Genomic DNA, 17,868 nt, shown 5'->3' with positions numbered 1-17,868 from the left:
CCAGATGGATGTCCGAGATCATCTTAAATACTACAAGCTACTTGCAATGAACCCATTAAAGCTAAAATTAAAAATAAAAATAAAAATGAAAACAAGATCTAATCCAAGATCATAGCTTCTCTGACAATTGATTAGAAAATAAGAACTCATCAGTGTGTAAAATATTAGAGTGTGTGAGAGAGATCTCACCCTTGGATTGCTTGGGTGATGGATTAAGTAGTTGGTTGGATTAGGCAAGTTAGCTTAATTAGGATTATCTTCCCAAATCTTGTCAAATATCTTTCTAGGGTCTTCATTCACGAGGTGGCTGGTCCGACATGCGACAGATCAGCTGCAAAATGCCTTTTTGCTATGTACCCGACCAAATCTCATCTTTCTATGTTTATCTTCCTCTTAAGTGTTCCACATAAACACTCATTTGGTTTGATTGTAAATTGGGAATGGCCAGCGTCCATCGCAAAATGCTTTTCACGCAGCTGGTCTGTCGCACCTCAGACCAGCCACCTTGTCTGAGGTGCGACAGACCAGCCGCGAAAACCTTTTTTGGATGGACCTTAGCAAATCCCTTGTAAATTTGTAATGAATGCAAGATTGTGACTTTCTGCTTCCCAAAGGAAAAAGGCAAGACACAGACAAAGTACCATGCCTTATCCATTTCATTCCCAATCTCACGCGACTATTCTTCCCCCCGCTCCCCCCGTTAATAGTTTCCGTTAACTTTTATGGAGGCTTGGAGAAGCAACCGTTAGCTCTGAAGCATAAAAGTTAACGATTTCTGTTAAAGGGCCCACCAGAGGCGGGGAGGAGGGGGAAAATATCACTGCTCCCTTATATATAGCACAGAACAAAAGGAAAAAGAAGAAGAAGAAGAAAAACCATGGCTTTTCGAACCCTAGATCGCATCACAATGAGCGATATTTCAGATCTCGGAATTTCCTCAGAAGATGCAGGAAAGCTACACAGTGATCTCACTCAAATCCTTCGAAATTACGGAATTGCCACTCCAGAGACATGGAAAAACATATATCAAAACCTCCTAAACCCTAATCTCCCATTCTTTTTTCACCAGATGATGTATTACGGATGCTACAAGAACTTTAATTCTGATTCTCCTCCTGCTTGGATTCCTGATTCGTAAGCTCGCTGAAAAACCCTAATTTTCCATTTCATTTCCTCCTTCTAGGTGTTTTTTTTTTTTTCAGGCATAATATTTGTTCTGCAATTGCTGAAAAACTTCTGAAGGAAAATGTTTTCTTGGAAAAAATTATTTCCGTAATATAGAAGGAAATGATATGATTATGGTTAGTTTATGTAAATTGAAGGTCCATCTACATAAAAAATTGAGTAAGTTTGACTGAAGTTATCTTTTTTCATGTCTTAAAAAGTATTATGCCTTTTCAAACCTTTTCCAATAAATTTCTGGAATCTAAACAGGGTCTAAATTATTGTTATTTTATGCAAAAGTTTCTCTCTTTTTTATGTGAATATAAATTGATTTTGAATTATTCTCTTTGGGTTGAGTTATTAAGAACTACTAGAAAGGGGGTGTTCCTATGAATGAAAAGGGGCGGAAATATCTTTTTTTTTATGCTTTTTGACGTCAATTCACATTAAAGGGTGTGCGAATCATCCTACAGGGGGTGCGAAGTTATCATCACCTTGTGTTGTTTGAATACGATTTTTATCTAGTTATTGTGAAAAAAAAATAGAAAATACATTTATAAAAAAACCATAGCTTTTATTCTGTTATGTTATTTTTCAATTCCTATTGTTATATATATTTTTGGATGCTTTTCTTTTTCATGATTTTACTTTTATTTTTATTTATTTTTGTTGATTTTTCGTTTTTAAAACGGGATCCATCCCCAATTCTTATTGGGGTCTTCCTTTATGTATAGCTAGGTCCCCAAAGAGTCTTTGGGTTCTGGTTATTCGGAGAGTTGAACATCGCCTTCCTCTTTGTCGACACACACCTAGCACATCGGCATCCGAGTTTGCCAAGCACCCCACATGACATATCTATGTATTGAGTCCGTTTAGGGAGTCGTTGATCTCCTCTTCGGCAGTTGTGAACAGCCACAGGAACTCAGGAGGTGTGACCCTTGTCTCACCCACGTGACCACATTGAGGGAGTCACCCTCAATGATCAAATGTTGTAATTGATCCCTCGAAGTTGTCCGAATTCCACTCAGGATGGTCCTGACCTCAGCCTTGACAACATCTGTCTCGCCTGATGGACCTGAGAAGGCCCATAGCACCTCATTGTCCATATTTCTTAGCAGACCTCCAAAACCAGCCGGACCGAGGTTACCCAAACTCGAACAATCAAGTTCAACTTTAGTCTTCCAGGAGGTGGAGTCCATATCGGTGTAGGCCCCACCAAGTGAATTATGCTCATCCTGATCACCTCCCAGGTGCGATGGAAGGATGCCACCGAGACACCACTGAATATGGAGATGGCTGAAGCCCCCTGAACAACGAATGAGAAGATTTGTCTCTGAATACTTAGCACACCTTTAGATTTGCCCTTGAAAACTCTCTTATTCCTCGCATTCCAAATAAGCCATAGAGTGGCAGCTAAGAAAGGTACCTCAATGTCCTACCTCTAGAAGGCCAGGGTGCAAAACACCTTGACTCAGTAAGATCTGAGATGAGTTACAAGGAGAATCCAATACACTCAAAAGAGACCAAAGACAAAGTACCACAATTCACAAGAAAATTGGGAACAGAGGAGATGGTTGATGGATTCAACATCGGATAGGTAGAGAGTGCAGTGAATTATCTTACGTCTCTTGCGAAGATGATCAACTGTGAGGATTTTATCTAAGACATTGAATCTCAAAGGGAATTTGATTTTCTAAACTATCATCGATAGTGAAGGCGCATGCATGCCTACTGACCAATTGCTCGTTGAAGGATTTGACTCTGAATTTCCCCAGAGGTGCCCATTTCCACACTCCTTTATCCTCACCCGTCCCACTTACATAAATTGAGTTGATTTTAGCAAGAAAGGCAGTGATATCTTCCTACTCTTGATAAAAAATGTTTCTCCCTAACTTGAAATTCCAACTTACCCTATTGTTTACTCTACTGAATGATTCAGCTACACTCCTTTCCTCATGGGAGGCCACATTGAATAAGGGGAAAAATCCATCCCTCAAAGCTCTCTCCCCACAGTAGTTATCCAACCAACATCTAATCCTTGCCCTTTCCCTACCCTAAAACGAATTCCGTTTTGGAACAAAGGCATGCACTTCATGATATTGTTCCAGGCTGTGGACCCTTAACATCTAAAATCATCAACCATCAAAAAGATTATCGACATTTTGAAGTGGAATGTCACTTCTTCCATATTCATAGAGAAGGCAATTCTTTAGCTGACCATCTAGCAAATTGCAGTATTTCCATTCTTAGTTTTGAGGACATTGTGTGTAATTCCTCCTTTGTTGTGTTTTGGTTTCTTGTTTTATGTGTTTGGTTTTTGTCTGTTTCTCTTGGTGGGCCTGCATCACTGCTCCCCCATTTTGCTTGTAGGGGCTTCTGCCTATTTTTGTTTTCTTTTTATCTTTTACCTAATCAAAAAAAGTTAGAAAATAATTAGCAACAAACTGCATTCATCAGGAAAGCCTCAACAAATTGGAGGCTTATAATTGTTGAGGAGGGTAAATTTTGGCATGTTTTAAAATTCTGCCGACATGTGTCAATTTCGACCGACATGTTTCAACTTTTGTGGAGACTAATTTCCGGACCGAAGTCCAACGCTTGATTCCTTCCAATTCGCCCACATAACCAAAAAAACACCCCATATATCTAGGAAATATTATTGTCATTCAATTAATACGATGAGTAAGTTGAATAGTTAAAGAAATACCATGATCATCTAACTTTCAAAACATGTGAAATATCTATGTTTAGAATGAACCTTAATGTTGTCGTGCATGTCACTATGTGCTTCATGTTATTCAACCATTATTAATCGTTGTCTTGCTTATGTGATGGTTTCTGGGTCATATTTGTTCTCACTTCTCATTCTAGTATTTTCTGAAGTTTCATCTTAAACTTTCATCGTTTCCATGAACTTCTATAAACTTCCATGATTTTTATAGGATTTTCAAAGGCATCCCAAGTTCTTCTACTTTCCTAGGGATCAAAGTCCATTCTGAATCTAATATTTGAAACCTTGTATTTTAGTGCATAGCCCTTCAATAGCAAGGCCTAATAGATAAATGGTATGGATCATTGACCAAGTGGTCCCCACTCGTAATTCTGTCGGCTCGTAATTTTCTTGGAAAAATATGTGCATGCATAGTATATCAACTCTAAAAATAAATGGTGCACTGTTTCATCATTATTTTTAGTTTCTCAAAAAAATAAATGGTGCAAATGAGTGGAAATGCCAAGCTATTGACATAAAAAAAGAAAGAAAGAAGAAAAAGCATTTTGAAAAAGAAATTTGATTATATAAGTTAAGTTTCTCCAAATCTCTCATCTTATCTTCAAATTTAGCACTTTTGACGCGACAATGGCTGTTGATTGCATTATTTTAATCTGAACTTGAATATTATTTGTATTTTAACTAATTCTTAAGATATGGAGTTATAGGGAGACTGCGATCTTAACAAATGTTGGTCAGATATTAGAGAGGCGTGGGAAAGAGTTTCTCAGTTCAAGATACAAAGACCCGATATCTAGCTTTTCTGATTTCCAACAATTTTCAGTCTCAAACCCGGAGGTATGACTACTGTGTCTCCTTTCTAACATTTTAATTTTGCTTCAGTTTAACTAAGTAGTTTTTTTTTTTTTTGAAATGGTAAATAAGTAGTTGTTATACAGTTTTTTTCTTTCAATCTTTGCCAGGTTTACTGGAAAATGGTGTTGGAGGAAATGAGGGTATCATTCTCAGTACTGCCTTCGTGTATTTTAAAAGAACACATGTCCATGGAAGGCCGCATTTTTTACCCAGGAGGTCAATGGCTAGAAGGAGCCGTTATGAACTCTGCTGGAAATTGCTTGAATTTGAATGAGAAGAGGAGCTTGGATGATGTGATGATTATTTGGCGCAATGAGGGAGAGGACGATTTCCCTGTGAATCATGTGACTCTCGCGGAATTGCGGGCAGAGGTTTTGTATGTTATGTTTCATTCATTCATTGTATTCACCTTAAAGTTACATATACTATTCAATAAATTATTCCTTGCAGTGATTGTATTCAGGTCAAGAATTTTTATATGCATGAAAATTATAGCTTTATTGCATTATTATATGTGGCTCATGTATCACTACATACTGTTCTCCCAATAACAAAGCAGTAGTTGTTGTATGTTGTGTATGTTATATAATGTTGCATGTATTGTTTTATAATATAATACCATATTCCGGCATATAGTGCATGCACCCATAAACAGTCAGAGATGCTGTTTTGGAAAGAGCAAAGGGGAAAATGCTATTATTGTATATTATATAATATTACTCAAACTATTTAATACCCGCAACCCATCTTGAGTTAATTAATTTGCATTATTAAAACAAGTTGGAATGACCTATAGAGCAGTTTTTGAACGCTTGCATTTTCTTACACCTCGATCTCTATCGGTCCTCTTTGCTCTCCTTTTGTATCTCTTCTTTTCGTTATTTCTGTTTGTTTTTTACCACCTCGGTCCTTGGTCTTTTGGCTTTGGTTTTTTTTTTTTTTTTCCATAAACAATTGACTTTTGTTATGTCATCCCCATAGGGGGTGTAAATGAGCCGAGCTTGGCCCAGCTCGGCTCGGCTCGTTAAGCTTGATACCTGGGCTCGGGCTCGATCCAAGCTCGAGCTCGGCTCAGCCAGGCTCGCGAGCCTTACCGAGCTCGTTAATGGGCCAATTGGGGATTGATTGAAACCCTAATCAAATCCTTGTTGCAGGCTTTGATGCAAGAAATCCGGAACTATAAAATGGTTTTTCTTAAATCAGTCTAACAAAATCTTCACTCAGTAGACTGATGGACTAAGTTGGATGAAAGAACTTGAAAATCAGAATCTAGAACCAGTTTTTTGTACTTTTTTTTCAAATTTTTGCAACAAAAAAATGAATTGGAGAAGAGAAAGAGGGAGAGGTTTGACTGAGAAAAGCGAGTTTTTCTGGGTTTACGGAGGATAATCTATCATGAGTCTAGAAGATGAGTGAGGTCCAAATTGCTGACCGCTTCTTCTTGCTTCTTCTACTACTAAGGAGCGGGAATGAAGACTGCAGGTAGCTGTGGCGAGGTGGCCGGACTTCAGAGGCGGCAATGGGAGCTCCCAACCCATCTTCTCTGCGTAGAAAACCCTAGCAGCTGATCCCCTCTTTTTCATTTTATAGGTGTGTTAGATCAGCACACCCTTGTTTTCGTAGTCACACCCCTTCTTTTTCATTTTGGTAGAACAAGGGGTTATGCGTGTGTTGATATTACTATGTCTATAATATTTATTTATTTATTTATTTAAATATATTAAATTCTTAATGAGCCTTAACGAGCCGAGCCGAGCCTAGCCTAGCCTAGCTCGGGCTCGGCTTGGCTTGACTCGGCTCGGCTCGTTAAGGAGTCGAGCTGAGCCCTTACCGAGCCGAGCTCGAGTGAGCTTCCAAGCCCGAGCCCAAACTGAGACCCTTACATCTCCACCATCAAAATATTTTAATGATTGTTCCATTCTAGTGAAATGGATCCATGGTCATGGTCGACTAGAATTTGGTGGCTACTAAAAGCCAGTATTTATTTTTTTCTTTGAAGCATTGAAGTAGGCAAGCCATCCAAATATATGGCCCACAAATTGCCGAACTTAATTGTAAACCAATGACATAATGCAACACTTGGATCTTTTGCATTAGACAGCACTTCGAATTTGGAAGAAATTTACCACGATGAATGCCTTGTGCATGCTATATCTTCTATTTTCTAGTTCTTTGCAGATTATTTTGCTTGCTCTTATAACCGTATGCCAGTTTTTCCTAGATGTTATGAAAGGAATGTGGCATCTATAATGTGTTTAGTAATTATCCCAATTCTGAATATACTTTGTGGCAAGAAGTTATATTGACATTTTATTTTCCAGTCTAGTTGCGAATGCACTCGAAACGTTGGGCCTGAACAAAGGATCTGCAATTGCAATAGACATGCCAATGAATGTCAGGGCCATTGTTATCTACCTAGCGATTGTTTTGGCCGGCTTTGTAGTTGTATCAATCGCTGATAGCTTTGCCCCTCTTGAAATATCAACAAGACTTAAAATATCGAATGCGAAAGCTATATTCACCCAGGTTAGTCTTTCTCTTTGTATCATTTTGAATGAAGAAAGATATTCCAATTTCTTTTCGTTTCTAAGATTTCAAATCCAGGTATAGCTGTCTGGCATTTTCAGTATCTGATCAATGTGAATCAGTTCTTTGCTGCTGCAATTTCTTTTTGTTTCTAAGATTTCAAATGCAGGTATAGCTGTCTGGCATTTTCAATATCTGATCTATGTGAATCACTTCTTTGCTGTTTAGGGCTGTTCTTATGAATATCTGTTGGAGTTGACTCATATGACTAATTGTAATAATAGTGATTATGTTCAGAGAGAGAGAGAAGCAAGTTTGAGAACTCTTTTTTAAGCGCACTTACATGGGGATGGTTCTGGTTTTGGTTTATGTCAATGAAATCATCATGATCATAGGGAGTCAACGTTTGTTGTGAGGATTCACATGAGGACAAGGGGACAACGCAGGGGAAACTCCTTGCAAACATTATTTATTCAAACAGAGAGGAAACTCTTTCGACATCCCCATTTTCTCCACCCTCCGTACCATCTATCCTTTGCTCTACAAGCTTCCTAGTGGCATTGTAAATATCTTGAAGTTTATAATATGCAAGTTCAACAAGCCTCAACTCTCAAGCCAATGTGTTTAGCCGCCTTGAAATATCCATTCTGATGAAAGTAATTCTGCACGTTTTGGGCCAGAACAACAAAGATAGGTTCTCCCCTGAGCCTCTCAACATATTCCCAGGTATGGGGCTCAATACATTGCAAACTCTTGAAGAACTCAACATCCATCCGCTCGAGAAAGGAGACCAAATGCATCCAAACATGGATTGTCCCTTTTGTCATCCGCATACTTTTGAGACTCATTCTCTTCAAGCTTCATTGAGTCATCAATTCTCTCGGCCTGGATCTGCCACGGCGAAATTCCTGCCAGTGACAGCGTAGCGCTGGATTGGGACGGACCTTTCCAGCCCTGTGACAAGGTTCCTCTTGTCGAAGATCCTCCAGCTGCAGTGAAGGTGGGGCCGACTGAGAGTTTCAACCGCAACCGGTTTTTATTTTGACTCATTGTTGTTGCTACAAGCTGGCGACAACGATCCAGCCACCACCATGGGAAGTGGCGGTGCAATGATGCTGCCCCTCTCATTCGACACCACCCACCGATCCAACTGGCCGTATGACAGGATCGCAAATCGACCCCCCCGCCCCCCTTCTCTGCTAGAGACAGCTGCCAGACGTTGCGCTTGGCACCAATGATTAAACCCCAAACCAAAAGCTTCACTCGCATCGACACCGTTCTCGGTTACTTCCCCATACTCAATCCCCTCCCTAGTGTCACTCTTACCCTGTGTTGAGAGCCGAGAAGCCATTGCAATTCAAATCGAACTAACAAAGAGAGATCAAATGATCAACGCGAAGAAACACTAGTTTCCGAATAAAGACTGCTCACCAAAGAAGATATATATTGGGAAACCCTAATTTCCTTATCTGTGTGGGAACACGAGGGTAGTAGCTTGAGATAAAGAGGAGGAAATGGTAACCATACATATTGGAAATAAAAACCTCCTTTTGCAACAATGTACTCAAAATGATCCACATTCCTTGCTGCAAAAAATTGCATAAACGAAAACCATAGAAACTGAAATCAAACCCCATTCGATAGATACCCTTACAACGATCAATAATCTTAATTGAGGGAGATCCCCGAAAATCAAGAAGCAGAAATGCAACAGGGGAGGGAGGGAGGGAGGGTTTCTTATTTTTTAAATTTGAATCGAAAAAAAGTCATTCCTTAAAAATGATTAAAGAACACGATTTTTTGTTTTTTTCTTTCTTTAGAGGGAAAAATCAGGGAAAAATTATAAAAAGCACTCTAAAGAATGATTATAGAACGCGCACCCTTAGGTGCCTTTTTTGGTGTCTTTTATACTGTAATAGAAGGATTTTTTAAGCTTTAATGTGCGCTTGAAAGCTGTTTATTGGCAGTACCCTTGCCGATCTCATGATTTAGAACATTTCTGCAAATTGTTCCACCTTGAAGTTTTTGACATGATATTGAAGGCTTCGACGGCTTGCTTTTGCCAGTAAATTTCCCTGTAACTTTGTGTTATAAGTTTTTGTCTTCTAACTCCCTAGATATTTTTTTAATATTTTTGCTTCTCTATCTTAGCCTTTTTTATTTAGAAATGATACCTCACACCTGCATTGTTGCTATGCTAATTTATTTCGTTGTATCTATAAACTGTTCTAAGAATATCTTTGCCTACATAACTTTGCCCAAATGTTCGTTTGTTAGGATTTTATTGTTCGTGGTGACAAAAAGCTACCCTTATATAGGTAATGTTCCATTTTACCCTTGTGGACGAATACTTTTTTTTTTTTTTTCTGTCCAAAGGGTTACATTTCTCATTGTAGCTTGACTATTGCAGGAGAGTTGTTGATGCCCATGCTCCCTCGGCCATTGTTGTCCCTACTAGAGGCTCCACCTTCACAATGGAATTGCGTGACTGTGACTTATCTTGGCATGCTTTTTTAGAAAGAGTCAGTCATTCCAAGTATGGACTCTTATGAGTATGTTTTCTTTCCTTTTCCATTTACATGCAACCATGTCTTATTTGTTTTAGACATTTTAGATCTCATGGCTCACCTTTATGCTTTATTTTATGAGGTTCTCTTAACTGCATTACTTGAGCATGGTTATGAGACTGGGATATATAAGATTATGACATGAAGAATTGAGAAATTCAGGATAAAGATAATGGTTATCAATATCATTCAAACAATTCATCTTAGATAAATATTGCCATATTGGAGTTTAAGAATTTTAAAATGGACGCTTGCAAATTTATATTACATATTGTATAGATGTAAAATATCAATGTTTCAAATCCAATGCATAAGTGTGGTGTTTCAAGCCGTAGTCATTTTTTGGAAGATTCTTTCATCTTGGATTCTAAAAACAACAATTAGAAAAAAGGAAAGAAAAGAAAATGAAAAGTTGAGGAAGTTATTAAATTGTATAATTTGTTGAAGTTTAGCCATATAAAAAGTCAACGTAAGACACATACCTCGTCATTTCTATGATTTTTGTCATGAATATCCATATTGAACTAAGTTGAACTATTTTTTTTTTTTTTTTTTTGTGGAACTAGTCTATGTAGTAAATGAATTAATTTTAGTGGAGTCGATAATTTGCACCCATAAAATGTAGAATTGTGTCTGCCATACATGTAATTGGTTGAGAAAATTATTTGAGAAGATTAATTAATCAATCATCTCATATGGATAAGCAGGGAAGCTAAGATAAAGTGATAATGTAGCAAATATTTTACATGAAGATCTCTGATTTTTTATGATTCTGAGATGCTTGTTCATAAGGGACTCATGCACTCTTAGCCTACCTATGAACCAATATGATACCAGACACTATAGTCTTGACATCCACATATGTTTGCAATACTCTTGGTGTATGAATAAAAAGAAAAGAAAAGAAAAGAAAAAGGTGTCCCATTAGTTGAATATGAAGCTTATGAGAAAGTTATGAAACATGTTTTTTTCTAAGATATGAATTTTATTGAAATATAGTAACCGGATTACAAGGACGGGGACAAGTCATCCCACACATGTAAACAACAGCTTCACCAAACCCAACATTGTGAACATTGTGAGCATTGATTATATACTCGCACCCACCCTTGGAGGTCCAATATGCAAGACCCTTTCCCCTTAGTATACCAACCCTGTGAGTCTCGCTGAGCAGCCAACATGTTCATTTTAAATTAATGCTCCAAGAGGAGAAATAAATTATAGAATATGATTAAAAATGATTAACATATTACTAGCTAAAGAGTTATATCGTACATCTATTGCCATAAATCCCTGTTATGAATGTGTTTCAGACTTGGCATCACCTAACCAAAGCCAAGTTTCCATTTATATCTGTACATGCTCTGTGACAGATATTAATTGTGTCTGAATGGATTGAATCATTAGTTCTTTAACTTGAGAAAAAAATGTGTTGTGTATGCCATGTCGGTGTTGTGGGTTCTAAGTGTGCTCTCCTGTAAATATTGCAGAGCTAATGATTATACTGTGGTAGAACAGCCTATAGAAGCATTCACAAATATTCTTTTCTCATCTGGAACTACAGGTAAATAGCTCATACGAACCTTAGCATCTCAGAACTGTTGTGATTTTTGCCTTGTTTGTTCTATCTCTTTCTATTGACTATATTTTGGTATTCTTTTCGTTATATTCTAATCGAGCCTGTTAGTTACATTCTAAATAGAGACTCACTCTCTCTGGCATCTGTCTTAATAACCACAGTCCAAACTGTATATTAGGTCAAATAGGAAACAGTTCTACTAGAGTTATAATTTATGCTGAAATTTACAAATGAAATTTTAGAATTTATTAAACCCTTCAAGAAAGAGTCATTTTTCAATCTAATGTGCCAAACTCGCTGGGACCTGAATCTCATTTGTGATCAACAAGTTACATAATCTGGTCTTATTTGGAACCTTTATTAGGCTCAAGAATTGGTTTTTGTGATGTCGTGACTTACCCTTCCTGTTGCTTACTGATTGACTCTACTTATTCTCAAGCAGTGTTGCTTTTAATGTTTCAGTATGTAGAAGGAAGAACACTGACCTATTCTGTCAATTTTCAAGGCAGTGCAAAATTTTTAACACTTCTTCTCTCATGAGTCATGCTTGTAATTGAAAAGGACATGTAAGAAGATATATGGGCAAATGACCTCCCAAGTGAAAAAAAAAAGAGAACAAGAAAGATAGCGTTGGTTTGATGGTCATGTATAGATAATATGGTTTTTATGTTGCTTTGCTTAATATCGAGGGCTAGTTAAACCACTTGATAACAAATATTGAAGGAAGAAAGCTGGCAGCGTGGACCGTGTTGAAGATTTTATGATCTTGAAGAGAACCAAGACTTGGAATTTGGGTATCAAGTGCTCTATTTTCAAGGCTTGGATAAAAGATTTGATTTGTGGGATTCAAGATTTCAGGTTTTGGTTTCAATGTATTTTCGTTGCCACGGAAATAGAAACATGTTGATTTTTGTTGGAAATTTCAGTGGAAATTCTGTAAAATCATAGAAATGTAGGGAAACGTATGCAAATGATAGACATTTAAGAATAAACTTCAGGAAATGCTAGAATCAACACAAATACATACCTAAAAACCATCACGTAAGCAAGACAACTGTCCATAATGGTTTAATATCGAACACCTAGTCACATGCATCGTCGCACATGTCTTAGTTAATTCACACCACGTTTCACATGTAATTCATATAAATATAATTATGTGACACATACTAGCATATTATACCAAATATTACACTAAATGGAAACAATTTTTTAAAATTATTTTAGCATTTTGTTAAAAATTTAAGACAAGAATAGAAATAGTGAGAAAATTCAGCTCTCATTTTATGTCTAACTGGAAATGGCTAAATCTGCCTATGCCTTGATTTTGTTAATTTATTTAAATGTTTAATAATTTTTATTTTTAATAAAAATTCAAAAAAAAAGTTATGGTATTATAAAATACAATATATAACAATTCAATAGTATGAATTGTGTTATTTATATAATTTTCTTGTATATTCTTATTTTTATTATTTTTAAATATTATTTATTATTTTCAAATATTTCTACTACAAGAAATTAATTATCATTCTAAAAGAAAATATATGAAATTAATTTTTTCCCTATTTTAAAATAAAATAAAATATTTTCTAGCATTTCTTGAAGTTTCATCTTAAAATTTTATAGTATGCATATGTTTCTCTATGTTTCCATGATTTTAAGGGCTTTCACCGAAATTTCCTATGAAAATCAACTTTGTTTCAAGGTTTGACTGAAACAATGTAAGATATAAGCTTAAAGTGTAACACTTAAATTGACATGATCAGATCAAAACAGAAATTTTGTAATTTTTCGAATCTAGTGCAATTTTGTTTTGTCTCTTGTGGAGACTGAAACATTTCGGATTGAAATTTAGTACCATAGTTGGCTTCCTTAGTGATATCTATAAGATTCATGCATTGTGGACTCAAAAATCAGTTTACCCGACTTGAGAAGTTGTGACCTTGATGAGCATGTTGTGTATTCTTCTTCCTCTTTAATAAAGTTTTATCATTATTCAAAAACAATCCATGTCCTTGATTTATGCAATTACAGATTCTGCCCCTCTTTGCATACTACATATCTGCAGATTAAGCCCTTTTATTAACATTTAGTCAAGTTCTTGTTTTAATTGTTACAGATCAAACAACATAAATGTTGATATTATTGCTCTCTATTTGGTATAGGGGAACCAAAGGCGATTCCATGGACACATGCAACTCCTCTCAAGGCTGCTGCCGATGCATGGTGTCACATGGATATTCGTAAAGGTGATGTTGTTGCTTGGCCTACTAATCTTGGTTGGATGATGGGCCCCTGGCTTGTTTATGCCACTCTATTGAATGGGGCTTCCATGGCTCTATATGATGGATCCCCCCTTGGTTCTGGATTCGCAAAGTTTGTACAGGTAAAATCATTCATTATTTGTGCATTATATTAATCTACCGATCACCATTCTTTTCTTTGATAGTCCTTCTTGCTACTGCAGTATTTTTCAATTGGATGACTAGGACTGACTTTTTTATGACGACCATTGCACCTTATCGAGGGAAAAAAATAGAACCATAGAAAATAATTTCGAATAAAATAACGATCATTTTAGATGATTTATATGTCAAACAAGGAACACTTGGTCATTTTGCGTTTCAGCAACTATATCTTCTTATATCAACTTTTTGCTAATGGGTTATGTTCCATATAGTTGTTAGTAATAATCAACTATGTAAAGAAGGAAAGACAAAAAAGAACAGAAGAGAGAGGAGAAGGAAGAGAGAATCAGAGATGGGGTTGGGGTTGGGAATATCCCCAGCAGCAATCACAATTTTCTTAGCATCTATCCCTAAAGCCGTAACTTTGCTCTTTGATCCTTCTAAGATATTTATTGAGATACAGAATATGAGATTTTCACTCTTTCCACTGTTATGGTGAGTTATATCCATACAGTGATAAGGAAAAAAATTACGCCAAAAACACTACTTGATTCCAAAATGGATCATGGGATCCGCCAGCAACTCTCTTTGGAGCATTTTTTCAGCCACATGGTGTGCACCGGCCCTACATACCTAAATGCCAGGGGTACACCCTAATGCAAGGAAATCCCAAAAGAGGCTGGATGTAGAGGCCGTACCAAGGCCTGATACAGCGGGACAAATGATTGATTTACCCATTCAAAGCAATTTTACATGGAAGACTTTCTTTAACGGAATCTCTCATTTCTTGCTACGACGCTTGCAAAAGAGTTGTGGATAATGAGATTGAGATACACTTTCCTTTGTGTAAGGCAATAGGAAGGTCAAGATTATTCAGTTGTTCAACAGGCGCAGAGACAGTAATAGGCTCAACAGAAACAACATGAGAATTAAACCGTATACCTGAATCTGGTTTGAGAGGTTCTGACTGGTGCGGAGGATTAGCTACCACCACTCACTTTCAGCATGGTAATAATAATATCTATATTGAATAAAAACTTAACTACGAATGGAAACATTTTGAATTATATATTTTTCAGAGTTCTGCTGCTAATAGGTATATGAAATATTTCTTTGTAAATATGGCACCTACTAGTAGCTTGTATATACATGGGAAATATGAAAAGCTAGTGGAGCTTTGCTATACCTTACACTTTCTCATAATTCACAATGATTATGCACCTGTTAATATTTGCGTCAGTATACCACTACTGCAAAGGTATTGGAATGATCAATTTTCATCTTGATCTGTAGTATTGGGACTATAAATTCATAAACTTTGAATTTTTAGAAATGAAAAGGATACAACGTTACAAACATACCATACTAGAATGGTGTTGGAATTTTGAAAGTCGACAACTTGATGTAGTTGTTACTTTGTTCACTTGTGAATTCAGTCGACAACTTCATTATAATAATAATGTATTATTATTTTTGAAATATGAGCAACTTTATGGAATAACCATTAATGTGACTGAATTTATAAGAACCATCTTAAAAGACAGATACGGAAAATCTATCAAGCTAACACGTAAATATCCATTGGTGTGCAAGATTCTTCATGTAAACGGTTATTACCGTGATCAGGTGTGTTATTTTTGACATTCCCGTTTAATAGTCCATACTCCATAGTCCTCTCTTTAAATGATAAATGATCAGTTACAGTTCTATTCTTCAGCAGTTAAACATTTTGTTTCTTGCTTATATGAATCTGTACTTGATTATTTTCTTAACTGCAACTTCCCCAGGATGCTAAGGTAACAATGCTCGGTGTGGTCCCAAGTATTGTTCGGGCTTGGAAAAATACAAATTGCACTAACGGCCTTGACTGGTCTGCTATTCGGTAAGTCAAGTTCTAGACAGTACTAATATATCATGCAGATTGAGTTTCTTTGTATCTGAATTTTATTTGTGTTCTCTTTAAGCACAATGCATTATATGCACGAAATTCGGCTCCTGAAAGCAACCTTAATGAAAAATATTCTTATTTCTGTGAAATCTGCCAGATGCTTTAGCTCCACGGGTGAGGCGTCAACTGTAGATGAGTACCTGTGGCTGATGGGAAGAGCTTACTACAAGCCTGTCATTGAGTATTGTGGTGGCACTGAGATTGGTGGGGGATTTGTTACTGGGTCAATGTTGCAATCCCAATCATTGGCAGCATTCAGTACACCAGCTATGGGCTGCACGTTGTTGATCCTCGACAGTGATGGATATCCCCTTGTAAGCGTTGTTAAATGATCTCTTATTATGATTATGGCTAACTTACATACATTTTCCGTTTTACATGCAAATGCTTTCATAAATAATACGGTCTGATAATTTTCTACTCTTTTTCCACAGCCGCCAACCACACCAGGAATTGGGGAGCTGGCCCTTGATCCCATCATGTTTGGAGCTTCAACGACGTTATTGAATGCTAATCACTATGATGTCTACTTCAGAGGCATGCCAGTTTGGAATGGGAAGGTAAGCCTATGAATTTTCCCCACCTATTGAGTTTATGTGTATTTCAAACTTTTATAATTGTTTTCCCCGCAGGTTCTTCGTAGGCATGGGGATGAATTTGAGCGCACTGCTGGGGGGTACTACCGGGCACACGGTCGTGCAGATGATACCATGAATCTCGGGGGCATTAAGGTGTGGTTTCCCCAGATGGCTTCTACTTCTCTTTGCTTAAAAAAACAATTTTAGTTGGAACAATCTAATATTTCTGTGCCGGTTAATCCTGCTTAGGTGAGTTCCATTGAGATAGAACGCATCTGTAATGGAGTTGATGATGCTGTTCTCGAGACGGCTGCTGTTGGGGTCCCACCATTAGGAGGCGGTCCCGAACAGTTGGTTATTGCTGTGGTTTTCAAGGATCAAAATTACCAAGAAGTAAATGTAGACCAATTGAGACTCACGTTCAATTCCTTGCTGCAAAAGAAACTGAATCCCTTGTTCAGGGTACTTATATTTTGATTAATGGAAGCTTCATTAATGGTAAAATAATTTATGTGTTACTAGAATAATATTTTGACTGCATAAGTTCTGTTTTATGCAGGTTTCAGGGGTCGTGATCATTCCCTCTCTTCCTTGAACAGCTTCAAATAAGGTCATGAGGAGGGTTTTGCGAAAGCAATTTGCTGAACTTTACACTAGTCCTAAATTATGAGTTATAATCATTTGTTTCTCTCCTATCCAAGCAACCTCTCAAATATGTAGAATGTGATACACTCCACACCCCAGTTTCTGTCAGGAAAGTATGAAGATCTAAACTTCTTACAGAAGCTTTGGGTGAAAAATCAGGGTAATTTTTAAATTTTATGAATATTATGAGAACTTGTGATTTGTATGTGCTAGCGCTGAGGAAATTATGTTCTCTTGTTAATTCAGTATTATTTATACATTTACATTGTGTTTCTTTTTACCAAAAGGAAAGCATAAAGTGGTTTGACCTGTGATGTGTTATGCTATTCCCTTCCTTTCTAGTAACAAATGACATTTTGCACTGTTGTTTTTATAATGGCACTTTGTTTAGCTTTTCAAATTAACTGTTAAATAGTTTGAGAATTTGACTTGAAAATAGTTAATGGAAGGATGGTCTGCACAGAACTACAGAGATGGATATTGAAGGATGGGAAGTCTGAAGATCAAGAAAAAGGAGACAACTTCCCCAACCCCCTGCTAATAGACTACTTTTTCTCCCAGGGGATTGGAGATGTGTTTCCTTTGGATACTATAATGTCAAAAGGAGATCGAGGTGTTGCTATGACGCTATTGTTTGAAAAAAAGCTAAATCTAGAGTGAAGGGCCAAAATAACAAGATGCGGCAGAGAGAAGTTTAAAATGTGAGATTTTGGCTAGGAGGAAATGCCCAAATTGGGGAAGAGAATGATTATCATTCAATGGTCTTATTTGGAGTAGAGTTGCATATGTTGAAGATTGCGTGACAATTCTCGGATCGTGTTTGATAAGTAGAGTTATAAAGTGTGGAAGAGATAGACTTCTTGG

The 17,868-nt window shown here is 37.0% G+C and overlaps 1 protein-coding gene across 1 annotated transcript; it reads left to right on the top strand.

Annotated features, from left to right (window-relative positions):
* Positions 1 to 842: 842 nt before the first annotated feature.
* On the top strand, positions 843 to 17,313 carry AAE17 (acyl-activating enzyme 17). Its single transcript, XM_077367032.1, has 14 exons — positions 843 to 1,134; positions 4,603 to 4,732; positions 4,858 to 5,126; positions 7,072 to 7,276; positions 9,554 to 9,594; positions 9,687 to 9,812; positions 11,334 to 11,407; positions 13,591 to 13,811; positions 15,621 to 15,715; positions 15,879 to 16,095; positions 16,216 to 16,341; positions 16,414 to 16,512; positions 16,609 to 16,821; positions 16,919 to 17,313. The coding sequence occupies exons 1-14, from the start codon at positions 878 to 880 to the stop codon at positions 16,952 to 16,954; spliced, it is 2,109 nt and encodes a 702-aa protein (XP_077223147.1). The 5' UTR covers positions 843 to 877; the 3' UTR covers positions 16,955 to 17,313.
* The last annotated feature ends 555 nt before the right edge of the window (positions 17,314 to 17,868 follow it).

The sequence above is a fragment of the Tasmannia lanceolata genome, unplaced genomic scaffold (assembly GCF_043159265.1).
Source record: "Tasmannia lanceolata isolate RefF3 unplaced genomic scaffold, GAP_Taslan_0.1 ptg000023l, whole genome shotgun sequence".
NCBI classification, from domain to species: Eukaryota; Viridiplantae; Streptophyta; class Magnoliopsida; order Canellales; family Winteraceae; genus Tasmannia; species Tasmannia lanceolata.
The sequence above is the reverse complement of the archived record's forward strand: the minus strand, read 5'-3'. Positions and strand labels throughout refer to the sequence as shown.